Source organism: Peromyscus eremicus, chromosome 8a, assembly GCF_949786415.1.
Source record: "Peromyscus eremicus chromosome 8a, PerEre_H2_v1, whole genome shotgun sequence".
Taxonomy (NCBI): Eukaryota; Metazoa; Chordata; class Mammalia; order Rodentia; family Cricetidae; genus Peromyscus; species Peromyscus eremicus.
In genome coordinates, this window is record NC_081423.1 from 80885423 (window position 1) to 80911486 (window position 26064).

At 38.0% G+C, this 26064-nt stretch overlaps 1 protein-coding gene across 8 annotated transcripts in view; it reads left to right on the forward strand.

Moving 5' to 3' along the window:
* The window catches only part of Cdk12 (cyclin dependent kinase 12), a 78307-nt gene that overhangs the window by 29539 nt on the left and 22704 nt on the right, over nucleotides 1-26064 (forward strand). For all 8 annotated transcript variants that reach the window (XM_059271675.1, XM_059271677.1, XM_059271676.1 and 5 more), the window contains exons 7-13: nucleotides 4183-4239; nucleotides 5177-5278; nucleotides 10405-10482; nucleotides 16097-16213; nucleotides 17384-17515; nucleotides 20019-20233; nucleotides 21728-22180. In XM_059271675.1, coding sequence (XP_059127658.1) covers nucleotides 4183-4239; nucleotides 5177-5278; nucleotides 10405-10482; nucleotides 16097-16213; nucleotides 17384-17515; nucleotides 20019-20233; nucleotides 21728-22180 — 1154 coding nt within the window. The remainder of the gene's footprint in view (nucleotides 1-4182; nucleotides 4240-5176; nucleotides 5279-10404; nucleotides 10483-16096; nucleotides 16214-17383; nucleotides 17516-20018; nucleotides 20234-21727; nucleotides 22181-26064) is intronic.

Below are 26064 nucleotides of genomic sequence, written 5' to 3' on the forward strand. Positions count from 1 at the left end.
AAGTAATTTATATGCTTATGTTGAGATAGTCTTACTTTGTAAGCTGCTGGCCTGGAACTCACTGTTATAGATTAGGCTGGCCTGGAACTCACAGCAGCCTATCTGCCTCTGCTCTGATGTTGGTATTAAAGGTGTGTACCATTACAGTTGGCACTGGAGGGTGGAGGAAGGGGAGAGTATCTTTAAGTCAGGCATTGGTGGCAGAGGCAGGTTGATCTACATAATGAGACCTTGTCTGAATAATAAAATAAGTAGAATCCAAGAGAAATGGCCAGCAAGATAGGAATAAGGAAAATACTTAACTGCAATGTGGTCATGTTTACAAAGGGAGCAGTCACAGATCTTAAATTCCAAATTAGAACACTTAAGAAGAAAGTTTGCCAAGTAAAAGGTCAGAGGTGACATTAGTGGAGTGAGGGGTAAGCAAATATGCAGCACAATCAAGGAAAGGAAGTATAATGTGATAGACCGTTGAATTTGGAAGAAATAAAATTGTTGAGTACTTGAAGTTCATTTCAAAAGACATTTTAAAATCATGGTCTCAGAAAGTTTTCTTTGCTCTTTCTATGTGTATCTATTTCTTCTTGTCATTGGGATATAATATATAAAATAATAGGGTTTTCGTTCTTTTGTATATGCCAAAATTTGGCAGTACTTCCACATCAGAGTTTCAGGCTAGCTTCAGCTGTCTTTAGTATAATAAATAATTAATAAATGTTCTGGGAATATAGCTTAGTATCAGAATTTTTGCTTAGTATATATGGGGTTCTAAGTTCAGTTCACAGCATCACAAGAAATAAACAAGGGACAGTGAGATGGCTCTTGTCAAGCATGATGATAGTTCAGTCCTCAGAACTCACAGGGAGGAAGGAGTGAACTGACTCCTCCTGCAAGATGTTCTCTGATCTACACACACACACACACACACACACACACACACACACACACACGCACACACACACGCACGCACACACCCCATGGCATACACACGGAAGTAAAGACTAATAATAACCTTTAATCCCAGCACTGGGGAGCAGAGTAGGCAGATCTCTGAGTTCAAGGCCAGCCTGGTCTACAGAGCAAGTTCTAGGACAGCCAGGGCTACACAGAAAACCCTGTCTCAACAGAAAACAAAAACGAAAGAACTAAATAAATAACCAAACAAGTGAAGAAATACTTTTCTTAGTACCTGTTATTTATGCAGCAAATAATGCTGGAGATGTTAAAGGCCAGCATAATTTCCATAGATATGTTCTTGCCATTTAACTTTTAGTTCTGCTTTGTACCTTGAGTTTTGGGTCCTGTTGAGACCTCAGAATAACAATCGTCAAGAAATTTGAGGAGGGCTGGAGAGATGGCTCAGTGGTTAAGAGCACTGACTGCTCTTCCAGAGGTCCTGAGTTCAATTCCCAGCAACCACATGGTGGCTCACAACCATCTGTAATGAGATCTGGTGCCCTCTTCTGGCTTGCTGTCATATATGCTGTATACATAATAAATAAATAAAAAAATCTAAAAAAAAAAAAGAAATTTGAGGAGCTCTGTTTTTCTTGATAGAAGATAGTTTTTTTTTTTTTACTTTTTTTCTTTTCTTGGGATTTGCTTATAAATTATTAAACTTTAAAATATTATAAGCCAGATAAAGTGACTCATGCTTTTAATCCCTACATTTGGGAACCTAAAGCTAGAGGATTATCATGAATTCAAGCCAAGACTGGATCACGTAGTGAGATCCTGTTTCATACAGTAAAGAAGGAGTATTTTGGGCAAGTGGGTAAAGATGTCCAGACTCTTTACTATGAATGATAGTGGTTGATTTAATGTAAAATTTTGTTGCTACTATTTTTCTTGTTTTAATATTCTGTCCTTTTGCTCATACTTTTGGGGAGCACCTCTTAGGATAACCTCTTTTCTTTACTATCTGATTATATAGTTATGTATGTGCATTGGTGTTTTACCTATGTGTATGCCTGTGTAAGTATGTCTGATCCCCTGGAACTGTAGTCATAGACAGTTGTGAGCCACCATGTGGGTCCTTGTAATTGTCCTCTGGAAGAGCAGCCAGTGCTCTTAACTGCTGAGCCATTTCTCCAGCCCCTACTATCAGAGTTTTATCTTACCTCAGCTATCAGGTACCTCAGATGCTGTCAGTTCCTTCCAAAAAACTTTTGTTAGCATTTCATTCTACAGAGGTAGCAGTGCTATAAAATATATTAAAATAGACTACTTAAATTTAGATAAATAATAATTCTGAAATTCTGAGTAGTTAATAATTTTTAAGTAAGTGCCCCAATTTTATTTAAGATTTATCTATGAGTGTTCTGTCTGCATGTACAACTTTATGCCAGAAGAGGGCATCAGATCCCACTATAGATGCTTGTGAGCCACTATGTGCTTGCTGGGAAGAACTCAGGACCTCTGGAAGCACAGCCAGTGCTCTTAACCTCTGAGTCATCTCTCTAACCCCTTGTGTTTAATTTTCTTAAATTATTCCTTGACATCACTGTATACTGAGGGTTGGGAATGTAGTTCAGTACAGCACTTAGCAGATACGTGTACCTGAGTTTAATACCTAGTACTGCAAGAGATGATGAGGAGGTTGAAGAGAGAAGGAGAAGAAGAGGAGGAGGTGGTGGTAAAATTAGACAGACACTACCAAGCAGAGTCAGAGATGATTGTGATTCCTTTAAAGGAATGTGTATCAAACTGCATATGATAGTGCAGAGGCATAAAGATTATTGTTTGGTGACCGCCTGGAGTCCATAACAACATGTAGACTCAATAAGGAAAGGAGTGATTATCAAATTATGGTTTTCCGACCAGCTATATTGGTATCGTGTGTGGGCTTGTTAGAAATGCACATTCAGAGCCAGGTGTAATGGCTTGTGCCAATAATTTCAGCAATTGGGAAGCTGGCATTGGAGGATTACTGTGAATTTAAGGCTAGCCCAGGTGAGTTCTTAGGCCTGCCTGGGTTTCAAGTGAGACCCTATCTCGAAAAGAAAAGAAAAATAAATACAGATTTAGGAGCTCAGAAGTAGGGGTTGCAGAGTGCTTGCCAAGTATGTGTGAGGCCCTGGGTTTAGTCTCCAGCACTATGGGGGGGGGAGTATAGATTCATGAACGAAAACCTGTTACTGGATTCATGATTTATGAGAATGAAGCATAGGAAAGTTTTTTGTTGGTTTGTTTGTTTGTTTTTATATGGTGTTAGGGATCAAACTTAGGGCCTTAGGCTTGCAAGTTCTCAGCCACTCAGCTGATTTCTCCAATTTTTGGTGCTTTGAGATAGGATCTCACCCTGAGGCCCAAGCTGGCCATGAACCTTGAACCCCTTGCCTCTAATGCCAGGATTAGAGGTATATGACATCATACCTATCCTTAACTATCTCTTAGTCTAGAACAGACCATTTCTTTTTTTTCTCCCTTTCTATCATTAGGTATTACTTTAGCAGGTAGGAGACACAGATGTCTAGTACAAAGTAAATATTTAAGCTGGCTGGTGGTGGCACACACCTTTAATTCCCAGCACTGGGAGACAGAGGCAGGCGGATAACTGTATGTGTGAGGCCAGCCTGGTCTACAGAGCGAGATCCAGGAAAGACCCAAAGCTACACAGAGAGACTGAAAAACCAAAAATAAATAAATAAATAAAAAATAAAAAAATTTAAAGGCCAAGTGTGATGTTGCACACCTTTAATCTCAGCATAAGGATGCAGAGAGGGTGGAGCTCCAAATTCAAGGCCAGCATGGTCTATAGAGTGAGGTTGAGGCCAGCCAGGGCTATGTGGTAAATTCCTGCCTTAAAATAAAAAATAATAAAAAAATAAATAATTAAAACCATTGTGGGAGATACGTACGTATAGTCACAGTTCTTGACAGGGTTGAGGTGAGGTGATTGCTTAAGTCTAGGAGCAGGAGACCAAACTGTGTAATGTATGTAGACTCCATGGTAAAAACAAAAATAAAAAATTAGAAATCAAATTTAAAAAATGCAATAATAGCATATGTCATTACAAACTTTGTCAGGAGAGGTTCAATTGGGGAGGGTAACCTTTATCTTTAGAAATTCCAGGCATTAAAACTATTTTTTAAAGGTCTTCAATGGGCACTTAAGTTTCCAAGTGTCGTTTGAGAGCTACTACTTTTACTTATGTAAATAATTGTTTGTTTGTTTTACAGTGGGCAAATCAAACTAGCAGATTTTGGACTTGCTCGGCTCTATAACTCCGAAGAAAGGTGAGGCATTCATCAAAACTACGTGTGGGAAAGTTTACTTGTATCCAAAGATTCTAGGCTAACTTTGGCATGGCAAGAGCGTTATCTCAAAAAAAAAAAAAAAAAAAAAATGTAAAACTGAGTGTGGGGATTAGAGAGGAAACCTTTTAATTTTCTGATACTATAAAATTCTACAAATTACAGTGACTTTTAGAACTCCTTAAATATTTGAATGTTGTTACCACCTAGATGTATTTTGTTTGTTTGCTTGTTTTTTGTTTGTTTTTGAGACAGGGTTTCTTTATGTTACACTCATTTCCTAGAATTCATCAGGCTAGCCCTGAACTCAGAGAAATACACCTGCACTCTGTCTGCAGAGTGCTGGAATTAAAGGAGTGGGCCACCATGCCCAGCCTTCACTGTTTTCTTTTTTTTTTTTTTTTTTTTATGTATACACTGCTCTGTCTGCATGTTTGCTTACAGGCCAGAATAGGGCACCAGATCTTATTACAGATGGTTGTGAGCCACCATGTGGTTGCTGGGGTATTGAACTCAGGACCTTTGGAAGAACAGAGCCATCTCCAGCCCCCTCATTTTTTAAAAGAGACTGGTTTTGCTTTTAATCGTGTGTGTGTGTGTGTGTGTGTGTGTGTGTGTGTGTGTGTGTATTGCTTTCACACACTTAACTGAAAAGGTATCAGATCCCACTGAAATTTGAGTTGTGTGTGTCATGTATATTTGTGTACATTTATGTCTGAGTGTCTTCCACATGTTTGTGGATGCTGGCATTATAGGCATTTGCCACCATGCCATGCAGCACCTAGATCTTAGACACTGTCTGAATTCTTCAATCAGCCCTTCACTGAAATAAGTTAACACAAATTGGACTAGAAGTCTAGTTACACATTTTCCATCAGAAGCCATTGTACATTTACAACCTGATGGTTTTATATTTCAGTCGCCCTTACACGAACAAAGTCATTACTCTATGGTATCGACCTCCAGAACTGCTGCTGGGAGAGGAAAGATATACACCAGCCATTGATGTTTGGAGCTGTGGGTAAGACTCTTAACCTTTTGTTTTGTCTGTAACTCACATAGCATTAGCATATACTGTTCTGTCTCTTTATTAGCCATTTGTCTTTCTTCCTAAGTGTATGCACACTTACACGCATACATAAATATGGATAGAAATAAATTTTATTTTTTTAAAAAAAGAAACCACTTAGCAACTTACTTCAGTGGCCCAGTCTTTCCTGAATCTGGGAATGCTTCTGTCACAGCCCCCAGTTAGCTGGGATAAGAAGCATATATCAGCCGGGCGGTGGTGGCGCACGCCTTTAATCCCAGCACTCGGGAGGCAGAGCCAGGCGGATCTCTGTGAGTTCAAGGCCAGCCTGGGCTACCAAGTGAGTTCCAGGAGAGGCACAAAGCTACACAGAGAAAAAAAAAAAAAAAATATATCACTATGCCCAGCTTAGCTCAAGTCTTTTAATTAACATTCCCCTTCCATCTCTCTTGATTTTCATTTGTTTCCTTAACAGTTTCTTTAGGGAAAGCTGGATCATCTATTCTGTGGGTTTTTGTTGTCACTATCACAAAAACCAAAAACAATGCTAGGAATGGGACTATATAGCTCAATGACTTGCCTGCCTAATATAGTATGTAAATCCTGTGTTTAATCTTCAGTATTGCAAAAGGCTAGTTATTTCATTTTGTTTTTCAGTTTTCAAAGTAGTGAGGTGGTTTTTCTACTGTCCTGAAAAAATGACCAGTGAGAAGATTTGATTTACTTGTTCTCTTGTTTATTAGGTTCATTAGGAACTGGTAGACTTACATGTTTGATGTAATAATTGTACTCTTTTTTTAAAATATATATTTGATTTGTGTATGTGTGTAAGAGGGAGAAAGAAGAGGATGAAGAGAAGAGAGAATAGGACAGAGCGGTGCGAGCATATGTCTAGTATGTGGGAGTGCCCACATAGCCCAGGAAAGGGTGTTCGATCCTATGGAGCTAGGTAGGCAGTTGTGAGCGTCCTGACATGGTGCTGGGAACCAAACTCTGGTTGTCTTCAAGTAAAGCAAGTACTCCTGATATTCTAGCCATCTCTCCCTTCTTTACTGTATTAATTCTTGTTCAAACTTCCTTATCTTAGTCTAGTCTAAATTTGATCGGGTTAAGTTGTTGAGTTGTCTTCCTTGTTTTTTTTGTTCCAGCTTATGTCTCTTAAGGAGTGTTCTTTTTGATCTGTTTCCTCCCACCCCCTTCTCTTTTCTTCCTCCTTTTGATTTTCTACTCAGGGTCTCTCTAACCCTGGTTATGTTGGTTTACTATATAGACTAATCTGACTTCGTATTTGTGGCAGTCTTCCTGCCTCTTCCTCCCAAATGCTGGGCTTGTAAGTGTGAACCAACACAGATACTCTGAAAAAATTTTTCTTTTAAGATAAGGTCACATTTAGCCCAGGTTATCATCAAACTCACTGTATAGCCCAAGAAGTCCTTAAATTCCTAATTTATCTGCATCCAACTGCAAAGTATTGGGATTGCAGATATGTGTACCATTCCTGGCTTGAAAATGGATTTTTTTTTTTTTTTTTTTGGTTTTTCGAGACAGGGTTTCTCTGTGTAGCTTTGCGCCTTTCTGGAACTCGCTTTGGAGACCAGGCTGGCCTCGAACTCACAGAGATCCGCCTGGCTCTGCCTCCCGAGTGCTGGGATTAAAGGCGTGCGCCACCACCGCCCGGCGAAAATGGAATTTAAAAGCTACATTTTTGTATGTTAAGGATCAGTGTTTTTATTTTTATTTATTCTTTTGAGACAGGGTCCTGTTAGGTATCACTGGCTGGTTGGGAAGTTCCTTGAAGTTCTCAGGGCTCTACCTGACTCAGCCTCTCTCTCCTCTCAGGTGCTTAAAGGCATGTACTATCATGCAAGGGTCCTAAATATTTTAAATGGTTCACATTTGTGATTTGTCTGTATGTGGTGTGGCACCCTGCTGTCGCCTTTTGTTGGTTATGAGTGCCACATACAACTTCCTAAAATAGTGTGTCATCTTTCCCATTTTTCCTTCTTCCTGTATTGTAAGTTTTAAAGAGGAGTGCTGTGGTTCTTATTTTTAAAATTCAACAAAATGGTAGCCTACCTTAATCAAATGATGCTTTAGTTAAGTTTAAATAACTGAAACTGGGTATATTTATATTCAAAAGTACTATCTCATTTTATTATAGCTAAACTGGAAAGTTAACAACTCATTAAGGTGAATAAAGCAGAGCTAGAGGCAGGGAAATTGAGTTCAGAGTCATCCTTGAGGCCAACTTTGGCTACATGAGAGACCCTATTTCAAAAAACAAAACAAAAGGAAAAACAAGATGCATGGGCAGAATTTATAGTTGTATTGGTGGGCTTTTTTCAGTCTGTGCAACCTGCTTGCTTACTGTGATGACTAAAATGTTGATTACATAATAAAGAAGTCTTTCACACCAAAGGACTGGAAACAAACCAAAGAGAACTCTGAAGCAGAGCCAGTGTGGTGGCACATAGCTGTCTTTTTAGCACTTAGGTGTACAAATCTGGGTAGAAAATAAGAAAAACTAGTTTAACAAATTATATGAAGCAATTGAGAAGTGGAGTAAGGAGGATTAAGAGTTCAGGATATAGCTGGGTAGTTGTGGTGCTCACCTTTAATCCCAGAACCCAGGAAGCAGAGGCAGATGGAACTCTGAATTCATGAGGCCAGCCTGGTCTACAGAACGAGGTCTAGGACAGCCAGAGCTACATAGAAAAAACCCTGTCTAGAACGCATGTGGGTGTCCCACCCCCCCCAATTCAGGGTCTTCTATTTTACTAGTTGGTTTAAAACTGTGTTTAGAAGTTAATTTGACAGTTAATATTGGAAACAAACTTTATTTATACTTATTCTATTGCTGACTAAAGTTTGAAAGAATTAGTTACCCGCTAGTCAAATTAGGGAAGACACTAGAAAAGCTAATAAAGCAAATTATAGGAGAAGTAAAAATTTGGGCATTTTAGGTTAAAAATGCTAACAGAGTGAGGCATAGTGGTGCAGGCCCTTAATCTCAGCACTTGAGAGGCAGAGGCAAGTGGATTTCTGATTGAGGCCAGCCTGATCTGTATAGCAAGTTCTAAGCCAGCCAAGTATACATAGTGAGCCCTTTCTCAAAGAAAAGAAGAAAGAATAAGAGAAAGAGGAAGAAGGGGCCTGGCGGTGGTATTGGTCGTGGTGGTGCATGCCTTTAATCTTAGCAGTTGGGAGGCAGAGGCAGGTGGATCTCAGTGAGTCCAGCCTGGTCTACAGAGTGAATTTCAGGACAGCCAGGGCTATACAGAGAAACCCTGTCTCGAAAAACAAAACAAAACAAAACAAAAAAAAGAGGAAGGAGAAGAAAATGCTGATAGAGGGGCTGGAGCCAATACAGTTTGCTCAGTGATTAATAGCACTTGATGCTCTCACTGAGGAACCCAGGTTTGGTTCTCAGCATCAATCTATAACACTAATCCTGGGGGATCTTGATATCTTTGATCTTCATGTGCATATGCGTATACATGCTCATATACACACAATACATAGAATTTTAAATATAAATCTTGGGGTATGGAGAGATGGCTCAGCAGTTAAGAGCACTTGCTGCTCTTTCTGAGGATGGCCATGGATCAGTTTCCAGTATACATAATAGGTAATACCTGTAATTCCTGCTCAAGGGGATAAAATACTTTTTCTAGACTCCAAGAAACCCACACATAAATAATAAAAAATAGTTTTTTAAGTGGGGGTTGAATAAGATCAAAATACATCATATAAAATTCTCAAATTAGTAAAAATACTCTATTTAAATGAAAATTGGTACAGAGCCCAGGGTGGTGGTAGAGGCCTGAAATCCTGACATTTTTGATGTGGAGTCTGGAAAATTGGGAGTTCAGGGCCAGCCTAAGCTGCATGAGACTATATGTCCCTAAAACCCGACAAAAAGTACATTAAAATAACTAGTGCCATGATACTAGCATTTAAAAAAAAAATCTTTTGGAAACAGTTTCAGGTTGTCCTGAAACTCAATGAAGACCAGACTGGCCTCTTACTCAGAGAGATACATATCTCTGCCTCCCAAATGGTAGGATTGAGGGCATGTACCACCACTGCCCAACATGCTGTTGCTTTTTTAAGTTTATTTTATTTTATGTGGGCAAATATTTTGTCTCTGTGTATGTATGTATCTTTTCCACCGTATGCCTGGTGCCTGAGGATCTCAGAAGAAGGTATTAGATCCCCTGAAAGTGGGATTGCAGATTGTTGTGAGCCACCTTGTAGTTGCTTAGGAATTGAACCCAGGTCCTCTTCAAAAACAAGTGATCTTAACCACCGAGATATTTCTCTAGCCCTGATGTTTCTTTTTTCTAAAGTTTTGTTTTGTTTTATTCATTTATATTGTGTTACATGTGTGATGTGTATGCATGTGAGAATGAGGGAATGTGTGTTTCCCTTTTGTTATTCACTGCTGGCCTAACTTCAAGGGATTCTCTTCTTGCCTTTGTCTCCCATCTTGCTATAGGATCACTGGGATTATAGGCACTCAATAACACTTAGCTTTATGTGGCTTCTGTAGATTCACACACAGGTCTCAATACTTGCTTTACGTACTGAACCATTTCCATAGCCCTGAGTGTCCATTTCAAAATAACAAAGGTATTTAGACAGAATTTATTTAAGTCTTGATTTAATTCATTTTATCTGATAACACATTGGTATCTTTGTAAATACATTGCCAGAGGGGTTATAATAGTATAGTATAGTTCTACAAAGCAAGTTAATGATTGTAAGTTAATAATCTCTTTTAGAAACTGCTAACCATCCTTGTAAAATTATCTGTATTGCCTTAGATTACCATGGTGTGACAGAGATGAAGAACTCTTAGCTCCTTTTGCTTATAAAGGACTGTTGTCTATAGGCAGCAGAGTTTGATCTGCTGGCAAATTTAAATCCTTTATAATGTCTGTTTTTACTACAAGAAGTTGTTTTTATCTTCTAGGAAACTGAGACACTGAAGTCCTGGGCTAATTTTACCACACAATTTATTGCATGTAACCCAGGTTTCTATAAATGTTTATTGAGACACACTTTAGATAAGCTCAATGTATTTCTTTCTGACCTTTGAATTTTATTCTTTTTAGATGCATTCTTGGGGAACTGTTCACCAAGAAACCTATTTTTCAAGCCAATTTGGAACTAGCTCAGCTAGAACTGATCAGGTACAGTTACACATATGCTCTTAAGTGCCTGCGTATGATAAATAAGAACTTGTTGTTGTTGGTTTGGTTTGGTTTTAGAGACAGGGTTTCTCTCTGTAGCTTTGGGGCTTGTCCTTGAACTCACTCAGTAGACCAGGCTGGCCTCGAACTTACAGAGATCTGCCTATCTCTGCCTCTATAGTGCTGGGATTTATAGCGTTTGCCACTACCACCCAGCTAGATGAGAACTTCTTAAACTTCTTTCACTCATAACCTATTTTCACCTGAGAAGTTTTTTACACAACCCTGGGTAATAGATGTATATAATGTATATAATAAGTATACAAATCAAACATTTACTGATGATAAATTTTGAATTGATTTTAAAGTAATTTTTGGCATAAACTTAATTTTACAATTTATTAAAGGTGAAGTTAAACTTGTATATTGATAAAATAGATATAAAATTGTTTATTTTTACAATTAAATTAATTTTAATTTTTTTTTTTTTTTTTTTTTTTTTTGGTTTTTTCGAGACAGGGTTTCTCTGGTTAGCTTTGCGCCTTTTCCTGGAACTCACTTGGTAGCCCAGGCTGGCCTCGAACTCTAATTTTAATTTTTAATTTATGTGTGGGCACATGCATATAGATGTCAGCCTTATAAACTTACAACCTTTCCATCCCAGGATCCCACGATAGAAGAGAACCAATACCACTACTTGTACAATGACTTCCACAAACACTGATGTGCAGAACAGGCAAAGGACGAAATAAGCAGGGGAAAAAAAAAATTAAGAAACCAAATGGGGCTGGACAGATGGCTTAGCAGTTAAGAGCACTGGATGCTCTTGCAAAGGACGTGGGTTCAATTCCTAGCACCCACATGGCAGCTCAAAACTGTCTGTGGCTACAGTTCCAGGCATTCTGACACCCTCTCAGACATACATGCAGACAAAACACCAATGCACATAAAATAAAAGTAAATTTAAAAAAAAAAAAAAGGAAAACCAGGCATCGTGGCACATGCCTTTAATCCCAGCCCTTGGGAAGCTAGAGGCAGACCTGGTCTACATAGTGAGTTCTAGACAAGTCAGCAGCAGTTGGAAATTCATTTAATTTTTTAATGCAACTCTAGTGATTAACTCAAATAGCAGTTTCTAATATCAAATATTCTAACATAATACAATCTAAAAGTAATACTAATTTAATACTTACATCCTTAAGAATGATGGTAGGGGGCTGGTGAGATGGTTTAGTGGTTAAGAGCAGTGACTGCTCTTCTAGAGTTCCTGAGTTCAACTCCCAGCAACCACATGGAGGCATACAACCATTGATTCTGTGATCCGATGCTCTCATCTGAAATAAAGGTGTGCATGCAGATAGAGCACTCATACACATCAAATAAATAAATAAATAAATACATCTTTAAAAAAAAAAAAGAATGATGGTAGGGCTTTGTTTATTTTTTAATTTTTTTATATATTTTTATTTTATGTGCCTTATTTTTTCTTGTATGTAAGTCTGTGTGAGGGTGTCAGATCTTGGAGTTACACACAGTTGTTAACTGCCATGTGGGTTCTGGGAATTGAACCTGGGTCCTCTGGAAGAGCAGTCAGTGCTATTAACTACTGAGCCATCTCTCCATCCGTAGAAATTTATTGAAAGCTCCCCTTTTTTTATTTTTTGGGGGACAGTCTTGGCTGTCTTAGAGCTTGCTTTGTAGAGCAGACTGGTTTGGACCTCACAGAGATCCTCCTGCCTTTGGAGTGCTGAGAGTAAAGGTTTATACCACCATGCCTGGCTAAAGCCTTTGTTTTCCTTTCTTTTTTTTCTATTTTGTTTCTTTCAAGACAGGGTTTCTCTGTTTAACCCCTGGCAGACTGGAACTAGCTTTGTAGACCAGACTAGCCTTGAACTCAGAGATCCAAGTAACTCTGCCTCCCAAATGCTGAGATTAAATGCATGCACGATGACAATGACACCCAACTAGCCTTTGATTTTCATCATTAAGCCAGTATGTTTCTAAAAGAACCAAAAGCTATAAATACAGTAAGACACTGAGTTTACAACATGATAGTCTCAGTTCTGAGCCGAGGTATTTCAGACAGTGTTCATCAGCATTCTCTGGGATTATATCACTCACAGTGCAAGGTTGAAGTGTGCTCAGTCAAGATTTCAGTGAAGTCATACAGCACAACACTGGGGAGTGGTGCCAGAAACGTCTCAGACTATTACACATTTGATTTTTAGTTAGTTTTTTTTTTTTTTATGTATTACTGTTGCCAAATTTGTCATGATCCAGTTACGCAATCCTTACTCATAACTCACACTTTATTATTTTTTTAAAGATTTACTTATTTATTATGTATACAATATTCTGCTTGTATGTTTGCCTACAGACCAGAGGAGAGCACCAGATTTTAATTACAGGTGGTTGTGAGCCACGATGTGGTTGCTGGGAATTGAACTCAAGACCTCTGGAAGAGCAACCACGGGCTCTTAACCGCTAAACCATCTCTCCAGCCCTGTATAACCCACATTTTTAAAACTAGATAATGAATAGATAATTAAATCCTCCAATTTCTGTAACATTTTTCAGTTATTCCATGAAATGATGTAATAAATTTCTCTTTGCTTAGTCCACCTTACCATCTCTTCTTTTTGTTAGCATGTGGACATAGAAATTATGTTTTAGGGGACTAGAGAGAGATGGCTCAGCAGTTGAGAGCTCTTCCTATTCTTGAGGAGGATCTGGGTTCTGTTCCTTATGTATTTGAGTGCATATATGTAATTGCACCACATGCATGCTTGGTGCTGTTGGGAGTCAAAAGAAGGCATTGGATCCTGTAAAACTGGAGTTGTAAAGTCTGCCATGTGGGTGCTGGAAACTGAACTTGGATCCTACTTAAAGTGCTTTTAACCTTTGAGCCACCTCTCCAGCTCTATAATATCTAAGTCTTACCTTCATATTTTTATTCTTCGTCATATACAAATATGCTGTATTTGAGAACAGTGATGCTTTTACTACCAGCTATGTAGAAGGCCAAGGCAGTAAGAATCCTTTAAGCTCATGAGTTCAAGGCCAGCCTGGGCAGTAATGTAAGTCTCCATCTCAAAAATAGAAATAGAAAAAACTGGCAAGATGACTCAACAGGTAAAAGCACTTGCTTCCAACCAAGCTTGATGGCCTTCGTTCAGTCACTGGTACTCTCACATGATAATAGGAGAGACTACCAAAAGTTGTCCACTGAGTTTTACATGTGCACAATAATAAATGTAAAAAAGTTTGCTGAAAAAAATATTTTTCAAACCAATCTCCTTGAAAAAAGATCCAAGAAACCTCAGCTCCTCTCATGATGCCTAATGGTTGGTGGTGGTGTCAGTGTTTGTAGAACCAAACTTGCAATGGCCCACCCAGTGAGATGGCTTCTTGGGTACACAGGTGCTTGCCATTAAGCCCAACAACGTAAGTTCCTTCTGCAGGACCCACAGGGTAAAAGGAGAGAACTGACTCCTGAAAATTATTATCTGATCTCCACTAGTATGGTGTGGCATATGCACCACTTCCCATAAAAACTAAATAAATGTAATTGAAATCATCAAAACAAAAGAAAAATGGGAGCTGGGTAGATGTCTCAATAGTAAAGTATTTATCGTGTGGTTATGATAAGCTGAATTTGATCCTCAGAACCTACCTATATTTTAAAAAGCTAGATGTGGTGTTAGATGCTTGTGGCATCAGTGTTGGTGAGGCAGAAAGAGGTGAGTTTGGCACTCATTGACTAGCTACTTTAGCTCTTTCAGCAAGCTTTAGGCCACATGAGAAAGCCTTCAGATGAATAACATTTAAGGAACATTATCTGAGGTTGACCTCTGTATGCACATACATATATACAAATAAAGGATGCTGTTTCTTTGGGTGGCTACTTTATTCTTAGGTGTAGCTCAGTGCCAGAAAAGAAGTGTAGCTGGGCCATGGTGGTGCACGCCTTTAGTCCCAGCATTTGGGAGGCAGAGGCAGGCAGATCTCTGAGTTCCAGGACAGCCAGAGCTACACTGAGAAACTCTGTCTCAAAAAAGAAACAAACAAAGAACATAATTCTTTGTGGAGTACATGTTTTCTTCCTCCTTCCACCATGTAGGTTCCGAGGCTTGAACTCAAGTCATAAGGCTTGGCAAGAGGAGCCTTTTCTTACTGAGCAATCTGTCTACCCACAGTTTTAAAATGTAATCTATGAATAGGCAATTTGGGGGAGGCTTGGAGAATGGAATTTGAGCCTGTCTTGCTATACTTTGCTTTCTTCTTTTTTCCTTTTCTTTTTCTGTTCCTTTCCCTTGTTTTTCTTTTGTTTATTTTTGTTTGATTTTTCATTTTGAAGAAGAGTCTCTCTTTATAAGCCATACTGACCACAAATTCACAGTCCTTTAACCTCAATCTCCTAAGTGTTGGGATTATAGGCATGTATGACATTATTTTTTCCTTCTTCAATAAAATAAATGGGAAAAATATAACAAGGAAATGTAGGTATTTTTAAAAGGTGGTATGTAACTCATTGTAATAGTAATAAATGCTCAATTATCTATAAAATTTCTTTCTTTTAAAAAAAGAAACAAAAGGTTTGGAGACATGGCTCAGTGGTTAAGGGCACTTCTTCCAAAGGTCCTGAGTTCAATTCCTAGCAACTATGTGGTAGCTTACAACCATCTGTAATCATGCAGGCAGAACATTGTATATATAATTAAAAGAAAGAAAGAAACAAAAAAACAAAGAAACAAAGATAACAAGGTCTCTGTAGCCCAGGCTGTCCTGGAAATTGCTCTGTAGACTAGAATGGCCTCGAACTCAGAGATCCACCTGCCACTGCCTCCTAAGTTTTGATATTGGCATGCACTAACTCTTACAATTTTTACTGTTTGAAATTAATGCTCTTTAGTGTGGGGTGGCCAATGCCTTTAATCTCAGCCTCTGGCAGAATAGGAAGGTTCTTGAACTCGGAGTTCAAGGCTATTCTGATGCATGTAATGTGTCCTGGAAAGCCAGGGCTGCATAATCGAGAGAACTGGTCCAAAAAAAGAAGATAAGAAATTTTAACTAAATTGAATAAAATTGATGATGTGAATCTTCATAGGCAAGAACATGTTTTTACAAAATATGTGACTCATTTTGGATTGTACTTTCAATATTGCTGTCTTTCAGTATATCCAGTATGTTTTCTTTTTCTTTTTTTTTTAAATTTTTTTAATTTAATTTTTTTTGTTTTGTTTTGTTTTGTTTTTTGGTTTTTTCGAGACAGGAGTTCTCTATGTCGTTTTGGTGCCTGTCCTGGATCTCACCCTGTAGACCAGGCTGGCTTTGAACTCAGAGAGATCCACCTGGCTCTGCCTCCCGAGTGCTGGAATTCAAGGCGTGCGCCACCACCGCCCTGCTGGGTTCCAGTATGTTTTCTTGTAACCATTTTTTATTGCTTTTCCTTAGAGCAGTAATGTCATACTTCACTTTTTTTAAAAAATACCTACTAATATGATATATCATAGATTTCTCCAGATCTCAGGAAATAATTTCTCCTTCAGGAACCTCTAGAAGTCATGATACTGATGATTCACTTCATTGCACTTAGCTTTTGCTTTCTTTTCAGTCGTCTCTGTGGTAGCCCTTGTCCAGCAGTATGGCCTGATGTTATCAAGCTGCCCTACTTCAACACCATGAAACCGAAAAAGCAATATAGAAGACGTCTAAGAGAAGAATTCTCTTTGTGAGTTTAGCACAATCATATCTCCTTTCTTTTTGCAGCTTTTGTTGGGACTTGACTTACTGTTAAGCCCAACTTACTACAGCAAACATTTTAAGTACATTTTCTTTTTAAAAGATTTGTTTATTTTATGTGCATTGGTGTTTTGCCTGTGTGGGGGTGTCAGATTGCCTGGAACTGGAGTTACAGACAATATGAGCTGCCATATGGGTGTTGGGACTTCCTGGGTATCTAGAAGAGCAGTCAGGGATCTGAACCACTAAGCCATCCCTGCAGCCCCTTAATTACATTTTTGTTGTTTTGTTTTTCTGAGATGGTCTCACTTTGTAGTCTTGATTGGCCTGGAACTCACTACAATGCCTAGGCTGATTTCAAACTCATAGCGACTCATCTGCCTCTGTCTCCTGCATGCTGGGATGAAAGGTGCATTCCACTAAGCCTAATCATGTTCATTCATTCATTTATGTATTTGTGTGTGGAGGTCAGAAAACAATTTTCAGGAATCCAATCTCTTTTGACCATGTGGGTCCCAAGGGTATGATACTGGTCATAAGGCTTGGTAACAGATGCCTTTACCAGATGAGCTACCTTAACTAGCCCGTGGTAGACATTTTATTTTACATGTATGCATGTTTTCCCCTGAATGCATATATATGTACCATGTTTGTGTCTGGTGCCTACAGAGGGTGGAAGAGGGTGTTGGATGCCCTAGAACTGGAGTTTGGAAGAGTATGAGCTGCCATTTGGGTACTGGAAATTAAACCTGGGTCTCCTGCAAGAGAGTCCAGTGTTCTTAACCTCTGAGCTATCTCTCCAGCTTTAGACATTTTATTTTTGAAGAGTTTGTTCTATCAGATCGTATTTCTAATTTTCTCTTCTGAAGGCCTTGTACAAATGAAAACCATTTTATTTAGAACAGTATGTGTATTTGCTTGTGGTCTTTTTGATCTTCCTAAGGAAAGAGAACAGAATTGTTGATTTTAATAGTATTCGCTTGCATTTTAGCATTTTTTAAATCAAGGCTCAGATCTGTTACTTGCATTAGCCAGTTTCCAATTTCCTTTGCTCAGTTTTACATGACGATGGAAATTCAAACAACTTTTGATATAGGTTTCCAGGTTTGAGAACTAAGGGATTGTTGTGAGTTTTTGATTTCTCTGTTTCTTTCTATAGCATTCCTTCAGCAGCACTTGATTTATTGGACCACATGCTGACACTTGATCCTAGCAAGCGTTGCACAGCTGAACAGACCCTGCAGAGTGACTTCCTTAAAGATGTGGAACTCAGCAAAATGGCACCTCCAGAGTAAGTACTGGTGACTGTACAATGATTCTAAACTTCCTCCTAGACTCAGGAAATGAGAAACTAAAAAAAAAAAAAAAAAAAGATAGATTTATCAAAATCACTATGAATGATTGTCAGTCCTGATGGAGTGTTAACTGTGGATAAGATCACATATATTAAATAAGGAATAGATTTAGCAACCATATTTGTTCTAATCTGATTCAAGCTATTTTCTTTTGTTTCTAGATCTCTAGTGTATATTATGATAAACAATGTCATTGAAAATATTCCTTGTAGTTTTTGCTCTTAACCGTTCCTTCTGGTTTAATCATTTATGTTGTGACTATGTATTTCTCACACTGCAAGAACAGTTCTAATTTTAAATAGTTTGCATCATTGTCAGGTGGGTAACCTTATTTATTTATTTATTTATTTATTTATTTATTTATTTATTTATTTATTTATTTATTTATTTATTTATTTATTTATTGAGACCAGGTTGTTCTTGAACTCAGAGATCTGCCTGCCTTTGTCTCCATGAATTTTTATGTAAACATGTAGTTTTGTTGTATCTGTTTCATCATTATTTATTTTTATTTTTTTACTTTTTTATGTTTGTGTGTGTGTGTGTGTGTGTGTGTGTGTGTGAGAGAGAGAGAGAGAGAGAGAGAGACAGACAGAGAGAGAGAGAGAGCGCGAGCGCGCAAGAGTGAGCACAAACACACACACACACACATATAAGTTACAGCGCTTGTGTAGAGGTCAGAGGACAACTTGGGAGTCAGTGCTCTGGCTCTACCTTTATATATCTGATAAATTCAGGTGGTAAGGCTTCTGCTTCAAGTGCCTTTGTTACCTTAGCCATCTCCTGGGTCCTCTTTCATCACAATTTTATGAATAGAATGTACACTAGAGCATCTTCAGAAGCTTTATGGCATATAAAAGATCCTTTATCTTTGAACTTATCACTGGCAGTATTAATAGCTTTTGTGCTAGATTTATTTTTTATTTTTATGGTTATTTATGTCAGTACTATGGTCCTTCCATGTGTTAGTCAAATAAATATTTTACCACTGAGCTGTATTCCCAAGCCTCTTTTGTTTTTGCTAGTTTTTCTTGTATGTTTGTTTGTTTGATTGATTTTACTTTTTTTTTTTTTTTTTTTCCAGACAGGGTTTCTCTGTGTAGTTTTGGAGCCTGTCCTGAATCTCACTCTGTAGATCAGGCTGGCCTCAAAGTCACAGAGATCTGCCTGGCTCTGCCTCCCAAGTGCTGGGATTAAAGGAGTGTGCCACCGCTGCCCAGTGATTTTATAAAATTTTTATGTGTTTATGTGAATGGGTGCCCGTCGGGGCCAGAAGATGGTGTCAGATTCTCTGGAACTTTCAATGAGTGCTGGGAACTGAACTCAAGTTCTGTGTAAGAACAGCACAAGCTCTTAACTACTGAACAATTTCTCCAGCCCTTTAGGGTGTTTGTTTTGGGGATTTTGTTTTGTTTTGTTTGAGGTAAACACTTGTAATCCCAGCACTTGGAGGCTGTTGCAGTGAAATCAAGAGTTTCAGGTTAGCCTGGGATAATATGTCTTCGAAAAAAAACAAAAAAGGGGATTTGGATAAGTACACAAATACATTGGTAACCATAATAAAATTTTATTGCTCCAAAGATCTGTCCAAATTCATTTATTATCATAGAGTTTTTATATATAAGCTTTTACTGAAATTTGGGAACTATACATAGTTTTGTTCATTTGTTTGTGTTTTGAGACACATTGTAACCCTGGGTGATCTGTAACTCACTAAGTAGACCAGGCTGGTCTGAAACTAACAGGATCCCAACTTCCTCTGCCTCCTAGTTGCTAGGATTAAAGACATGCCCAGCAAAACTCCATGAATGAAAATGTTGATGATATCTAATCATGAAAATTCAATGGATGATTTCTTTTTTTTTTGTTTTGTTTTGTTTTGTTTTGTTTTTCGAGACAGGGTTTCTCTGTGTAGCTTTGCGCCTTTCCTGGAACTCACTTGGTAGCCCAGGCTGGCCTCGAACTCACAGAGATCCGCCTGGCTCTGCCTCCCGAGTGCTGAGATTAAAGGCGTGCGCCACCACCGCCCGGCTTAAGGATTTTTTTTGTTTTGTTTTGTTTTGTTTTGTTAATGGATGATTTCTTTATCTTCTGAGACATCTCCCAGCCCCTTTCCTAGGCTTTCATAACTATTAGTAAGCTGTTCATCTCTGTGATTGTATTTATCCTCAGCTGAAACATGGCCAGTAAAGTTCTCTTTATTCATTTTATACCAACATAAAACAGTATTTGTCTATATAGGAGTTGGTTCTAGTATTAATAAGGTCCTTATTTCTTACTGCATAAATACTTGCATCAACTACCACCTGCCATGATTCTTTTTATACTGCATTCTGACAGTTTTGTTTCTTTATTTCTCATGTTCCTTGCTTTTTTTTCTGTTTTAATTCATTATTCTTCCATTTACTCACTACTTACTCCTCCTTTGTATTTTTTCAGCCTACCTCACTGGCAGGATTGCCATGAATTGTGGAGTAAGAAACGTCGACGCCAGCGACAGAGTGGTATTGTAATAGAAGAGCCACCTCCATCCAAAGCTTCTCGAAAAGAAACTACTACCTCAGGGACAACAGCTGAGCCTGTGAAAAACAGTAGCCCAGCACCACCTCAGCCTGTTCCTGTCAAGGCAGAGCCTGGTCCTGGGGATGCAGTAGGTCAGTGCTGGGATGGAGCCTTCCACTTCTATTAAGGGCACTTGTGTGGACTTGAGGGTAGAATGTATATATGTTCATATCTCTGTGTTTTTGTCTAGTGGGATATTAGGAGAGAGACTGTTGTCCTCATTTCTGAGAAGATAAAACCTTATTTTCTGTACATGGTTCAGAAAGTTTACAGTAGAGTATTTTCATTCCTTGAAATAAGGAATACTATATTTCTTTTAGATTGTGTGTGTGGCAGAATCCAATTCATTAAATAAGTAAAATAAGTTTGCTTGTGACTTTTTTTTTAATTTGTTCATTTTATTTACATACATGGGTGCTTTGTTAGCATGCACATCTGTGCGGTGTTTGTGCTTGATGCTAGCAGAGGCCAGAAGAGGATGCCAAATGCCCTGGGATTGGAGTTAGAGGCACTTGTGACCTGGCATGTGGGTGCTGGGAGTCGAACCCAAGTTCTCTGGATAAGCAACCAATGATCTTAACTACTGAGCCAGCTCTCTAGCCTTTGTTTTGCTCATGGCTTTTTGGCAGTAATTTAGAGTTACTTATGTTAGATTTGAAAAGGCTTTGGAATCCAGTCTTGTCCAATCGCAATTGCGAAATGTAGTTGGTCCTGTAGACTATTACTGTTATACTAAAACTATCAAAATAACCATTATGACAAACAATTTCTCCTATAATATCACAGCTTTCTTTAAACTACCTATCTTTTTTATTTTCTCTTCTATATCAACCCCAGTGGCTTTGAAATTAGGATCTTCCTGCCTCAGCCTTGAAAGTAGCTGAGACTACAATATTATTTTTAACATTTGGTACACATTAGAATCATCCAGAAAACTTTAAAATAAAATAACCTCAGATCAATGTGGTGGCAAATAACTGCAACACAGCACTGGGGAGGTGGAGTCAGGAGCATCAGAAATTCAAGATTATCTTCCAATACACATCAACTTTGAGGCCAGCCCAGCATACAGGAGATAAATCACCCTTTTATAAATGCCAAATTTCTTGGCACAGTAGGTACCCGAGTTCTTAAATCCATCCCAACAGTTTTTACATATAATATTGGTTGAAAATCACTGACTTAAAAGATTACAAATAAGATATAGTCACTTTTATATATAATGCAGACATGCTTTGGTTATTTTAATTTTTATTTTGTTGGAGATAGCACATAATATATGTGGGGTTCGGAGGACAACTTGTGAGAATTGGTTCTCTCCACTGCATGGGTCCTGGGTTTTATGCAGTTGTCATGCTTGGTGGCAAGTGCCTTTTACCTGTTGTGCCATCTCACCAGTCCAAGTCTTTGAGTTTTTAAACAGAAATAAAAAATAAACTGTGGTGTAATAATCCAAGATACTAAATTATGAGCCATTCAAACTGAAACTACATCTTTGGATATTATAAATTGCTTTTGTCAGTTGAAGAAGGCAAAGGGCCTTTCTTTCCTTGTCATCTTATATTTGCTCCACTCTCATCCCACAGGCCTTGGTGACATCACACAGCAGCTGAATCAAAGTGAACTGGCAGTGTTATTAAACCTGCTACAGAGCCAAACTGACCTGAGCATCCCTCAGATGGCACAGCTGCTTAATATCCACTCCAACCCAGAGATGCAGCAGCAGCTGGAAGCCTTGAATCAATCTATTAGTGCACTGACTGAAGCCAGTTCTCAGCAGCAGGACTCAGAACCCATAGCTCCAGAGGAATCATTGAAGGAGGTACCCTCTGTATCAGTGGTCGTGCCTTCAGCAGAACAGACAACTCCTGAAGCTTCAAACACACCAGCTGACATGCAGAATATGTTGGCAGTTCTCTTGAGTCAGCTGATGAAAACCCAAGAGCCAGCAGGTAACCTGGAAGAAAACACCAGTGACAAGAATAGTGGGCCACAGGGGTCCCGAAGAACTCCTACAATGCCACAGGAGGAGGCAGCAGGTAAACAGACCAGTCATGAATCTCATTGAGCTCAGGTGCTGTTGATCCTCTTAAAAATCTCTTAATGTTTTCTTTTTTACATCATTGGTCTCAGTTTCAGTTTTCTGTAATCTAGTCTACAGGAGAACATAGCACCAAATGATGTATTTCTTGTCCAGCTTTTTCATTTAAGTCTCAAAGCACCGTTCATATACTGATAATTTTTCCACTTATGAAGGTACTGGTAAGTAAAGCTCCTGTGTTCTAACCAAGGAAATCAAAGCCATAGGTAGCGAGATATCTTGAACTACTACGTATGTGGTAGCTAGCTAGTCCTAGTAAATCTGACTTTTAAATAAACATCAAATTGTTCTTTACATCTAGTAGGAGTGGATCCTGGATACCAGAATCTTATCTGGAAGATACAGTCAAGAAAGCCCTAATAAAATATCATTTCAGTTCCTGAAAATAATTGGGGAATTGTTCTAAGCAGATAACACCTTACACTTTCTTTCCAAAAAGTAATTGTATACAAAAGTGATTATTTTTAAGTCTGTGTTTCTGAAAGAACAGTGGAATCAGGAAGTAAGCATTATGAAAAGAAACAACAGAATTTGAAGGGGAAAAAAACGTGTGTTACACCTTGTGTCACATGACCACAACCATGCAGTTTATTAGAAGGAAGAACACTGTAAATTCTCTAATCAATTCTGATTCACAATGTTTGCAAAATCTTATTATCTGAAAATGTTTTCAACTCCTTGGAAATTTTCATTGGCCTTGAAGATTCCGGGAAATAAGAAGAGGCACAGAGGCTGAAGAGGTATACTAACTTTGAACTTTAGGGTCCTGCATTTACATCTCTTTTGGGTTGGTAAAGAAAGTATATTTTTTATTTTCACTAGTATAAGGTCAAGTATATAACTTTGTTTTTTTTGTATGTGAAAATTGTTAAAACTGAAAGACAATAAAATTAACCTTACATTTTGTGAATAGGAAAACTGCAGCCTAAGAAATTTAAGTAAGTCTATGCTCTGCCGAATATTGGCAAACAAAGCTAGAACTTGTACACACACACATCTTGATTCACTTTGCTCTTCTCTATGATGATTCCCAATTGTTTTTAAAGACAGAGTAATGAAAAAGGCTATGTGATGGGACTGGAAAGGTGGTTCAGAGGTTAAGAACACTGGCTGTTCTTGCAGAGGACCTGGGTTCAATTCCCAGCACCCATTCAGTGACTCACAGCTGCTTGTAACCTGAACAGAGGATCAGGTGCCCTCTTCTGACCTCCACAGGGACCAGGTACACAAACAGACATACATGCAGACAAAACATTCATGCTATAAAAATAAATATTTAAATTTTAAAAAGGGCTATGTAGATTTAAAGAAGGCTTTTAATCTCATGTCTCAAGATTCTGATCCTACCCTCAAAAAAAAAATTAAAAATAAAAAATTTCAACTCAATCAAAGTATCTGAAAGAACTTGGTCAAATTAAATAACATTCTGATAGAAAAATGTTCACCAAATAACTGAGACAACAAGCTATCAACCACATAAAGGAGTTGAACTGAAAATAAGCCATAGCATATAGCTAGATATGGGATATGCTTTTTAGAGGAGAGTGTAAAAATGCCACAACAAAAGATGAGTGCAAATGTTGAGTGTGATGTCATGCATTTTTGACTCCAGCACTCAGGAGACAGAAATGGGTAGATTTCTGTAATTTCAAGACCAGCTTGATCGTTCTAGGCTAGCCACCTGGTCAAAAAAAAAAAAAAAAAAAAACCCACCACACTACACAACTAATTATTATAGTCATTCCTGGATTATCTAGTGTCTCTGCTGTTATGTAGCACAGTCTGACCTCAAAACTTAGATCCTCCTGCCTCATGCCACCACACCCTGGTGCCTTTTACTTTGCCATTTCAGTGTTCATTAGCACTTCCACCAGAGGGCAGACTGTATAAACAAGAAAGGTAATGATACTAGTTTGGTAATTCACTTTTTCTGTGCTTGTTAAGAAAGGGTAATGATTGAAGCTATTTTTACATTTATTTACCTCCCTCCATTAGTATGAAACATTGTAGATTGACAACATCAACACTTTAAATCTGAGGACAATAGGATTTATAATTTATATTTTTAGTTTTATTTCTTTAAGAAGCTTTATTAACTTCAGTAGTTCTTTAATGAAAAGTGCTATAACTGGAAGAATGTAAACTTAAACTGCCATTTTCACAGCCATGCCTTTTAAAGTTGGTTTGGGTTTTTTTTGTTGGCCCCCCCACCCCACCCCCAACTATTAGAAAACTTGGCATTTCACTTCCTGAATAGGCTCTTAATACCCTCCCTCCTTTTTAATGTCACTGGTACTTGGATGGTTTTATAAAGATAGATAAGTAGTGTTGACAATAAAAGGCTCTGAAATACAATACATGGTTATAGTTCAGTCACCCTATCCTTTCAGGTTATTCTCCAAATTGTAAATTTTCAGTAGCTGATTTTTTTCTACCTTAAATTCATTCATTTTTCCCTGGTATTCAGATGATCAGCCAGTCAACAAGTAACTTGGAGTTACATATTACAAAGTGAACTTTTCCATTTAAAACTGAAAGGTGATACCCTGCCTCCCCTTACCTGCCCAGCTTGTGTCCCCAGTCCCAGAAACTCAAAACTCGGTACCCCATTTGTTATTTCATATAGCACATGGCCTTATTTCCCACTGCAGAGTGTTAAAATTATATATTGTTTTTAGAGTGCTTCCATCTGCATACTTGGAGAGTGCAAACTTAATTTGCTTATTGTCCTTACAAAGTATGCTCTAGATACTACAGAAATATCAAATTGTAACCAAAATCTGATTTTGGCTTGTCTGAGTATTGACAACACATCACTAACTAACAAAATAGAAGAATGACCATATAGATGTTTTTAAATGTTTCCATAGGAAGATAAAACCAAAACATTAAAACTTTTCTTTAGCAGGTTGACTTTCAGTCTTTGAAGGCATTAATCTTACTATACTTTTGTCTCAGTAGTTTTATATGGTCTTAAACTCATGTTATTTTATCTCTCATCTGTTGCTTTGGTAAGTCATTGTCAGGCAAATTTAGATAGCAATGAAAAAGCAAAAATCTGGGGACATGGTTCAAGAAAGAGATCTTAGTAATAATTGAGTTTAGTATTAGTTCAGCATATTCCTGAATAGTCAATTCTCAACACGGGATTGAACACATTTTATCAGCAGTCAGTTCTGCATAACACTGCTAGAGTGATTTTTCTTTACCATAGCATAAAAAAAATGCAGAAAATAAGAAAACAAAATAGAAAATTGTAATAGGATTACTAACAGTGTAGTTGGTTAATATCCAACTTGAAGATGTGGTTATGGGGAGAAATGACTATAAAGTCTGGAGAAGCAAAATGAGTTTTTATACATGTTGAGTATTTTCTTGATTGCATCTCTCCTGTATATTCTTTTAAGTTGTATTTCAGGTTAATCTTATATCATCAGACATTGTGTAAATGTGTTAGCCAGGTCTGCAAGTTGTACAGACAGAAAGACTATGTCCTAGAAATGTGATCACAGCATGTATATTGTTCCTTCTCTTCTTCCTTCTTTCTGCTTTATTTTCAATAATGTTTTGATCTAACAGCAGAAGGGATGGAGCGGTTGCCAACAATCTGCATATTAGAGCAGTTCTTTAAGGAAGGAAATCTCAGACAAAAAAATTCAGGACAATCGTTTGAAACATAACATCTTTTTATACCAGCTGTAAGACCCAGAATGCAACTGTTTTACTTCTAATCACTTGATTATTTTATTTATAAATTTCAGTTTCCTGATTCCAAGATTTTCTTAAATGTATCTGGTTGCTTGTATTGGTATTTATTTATGT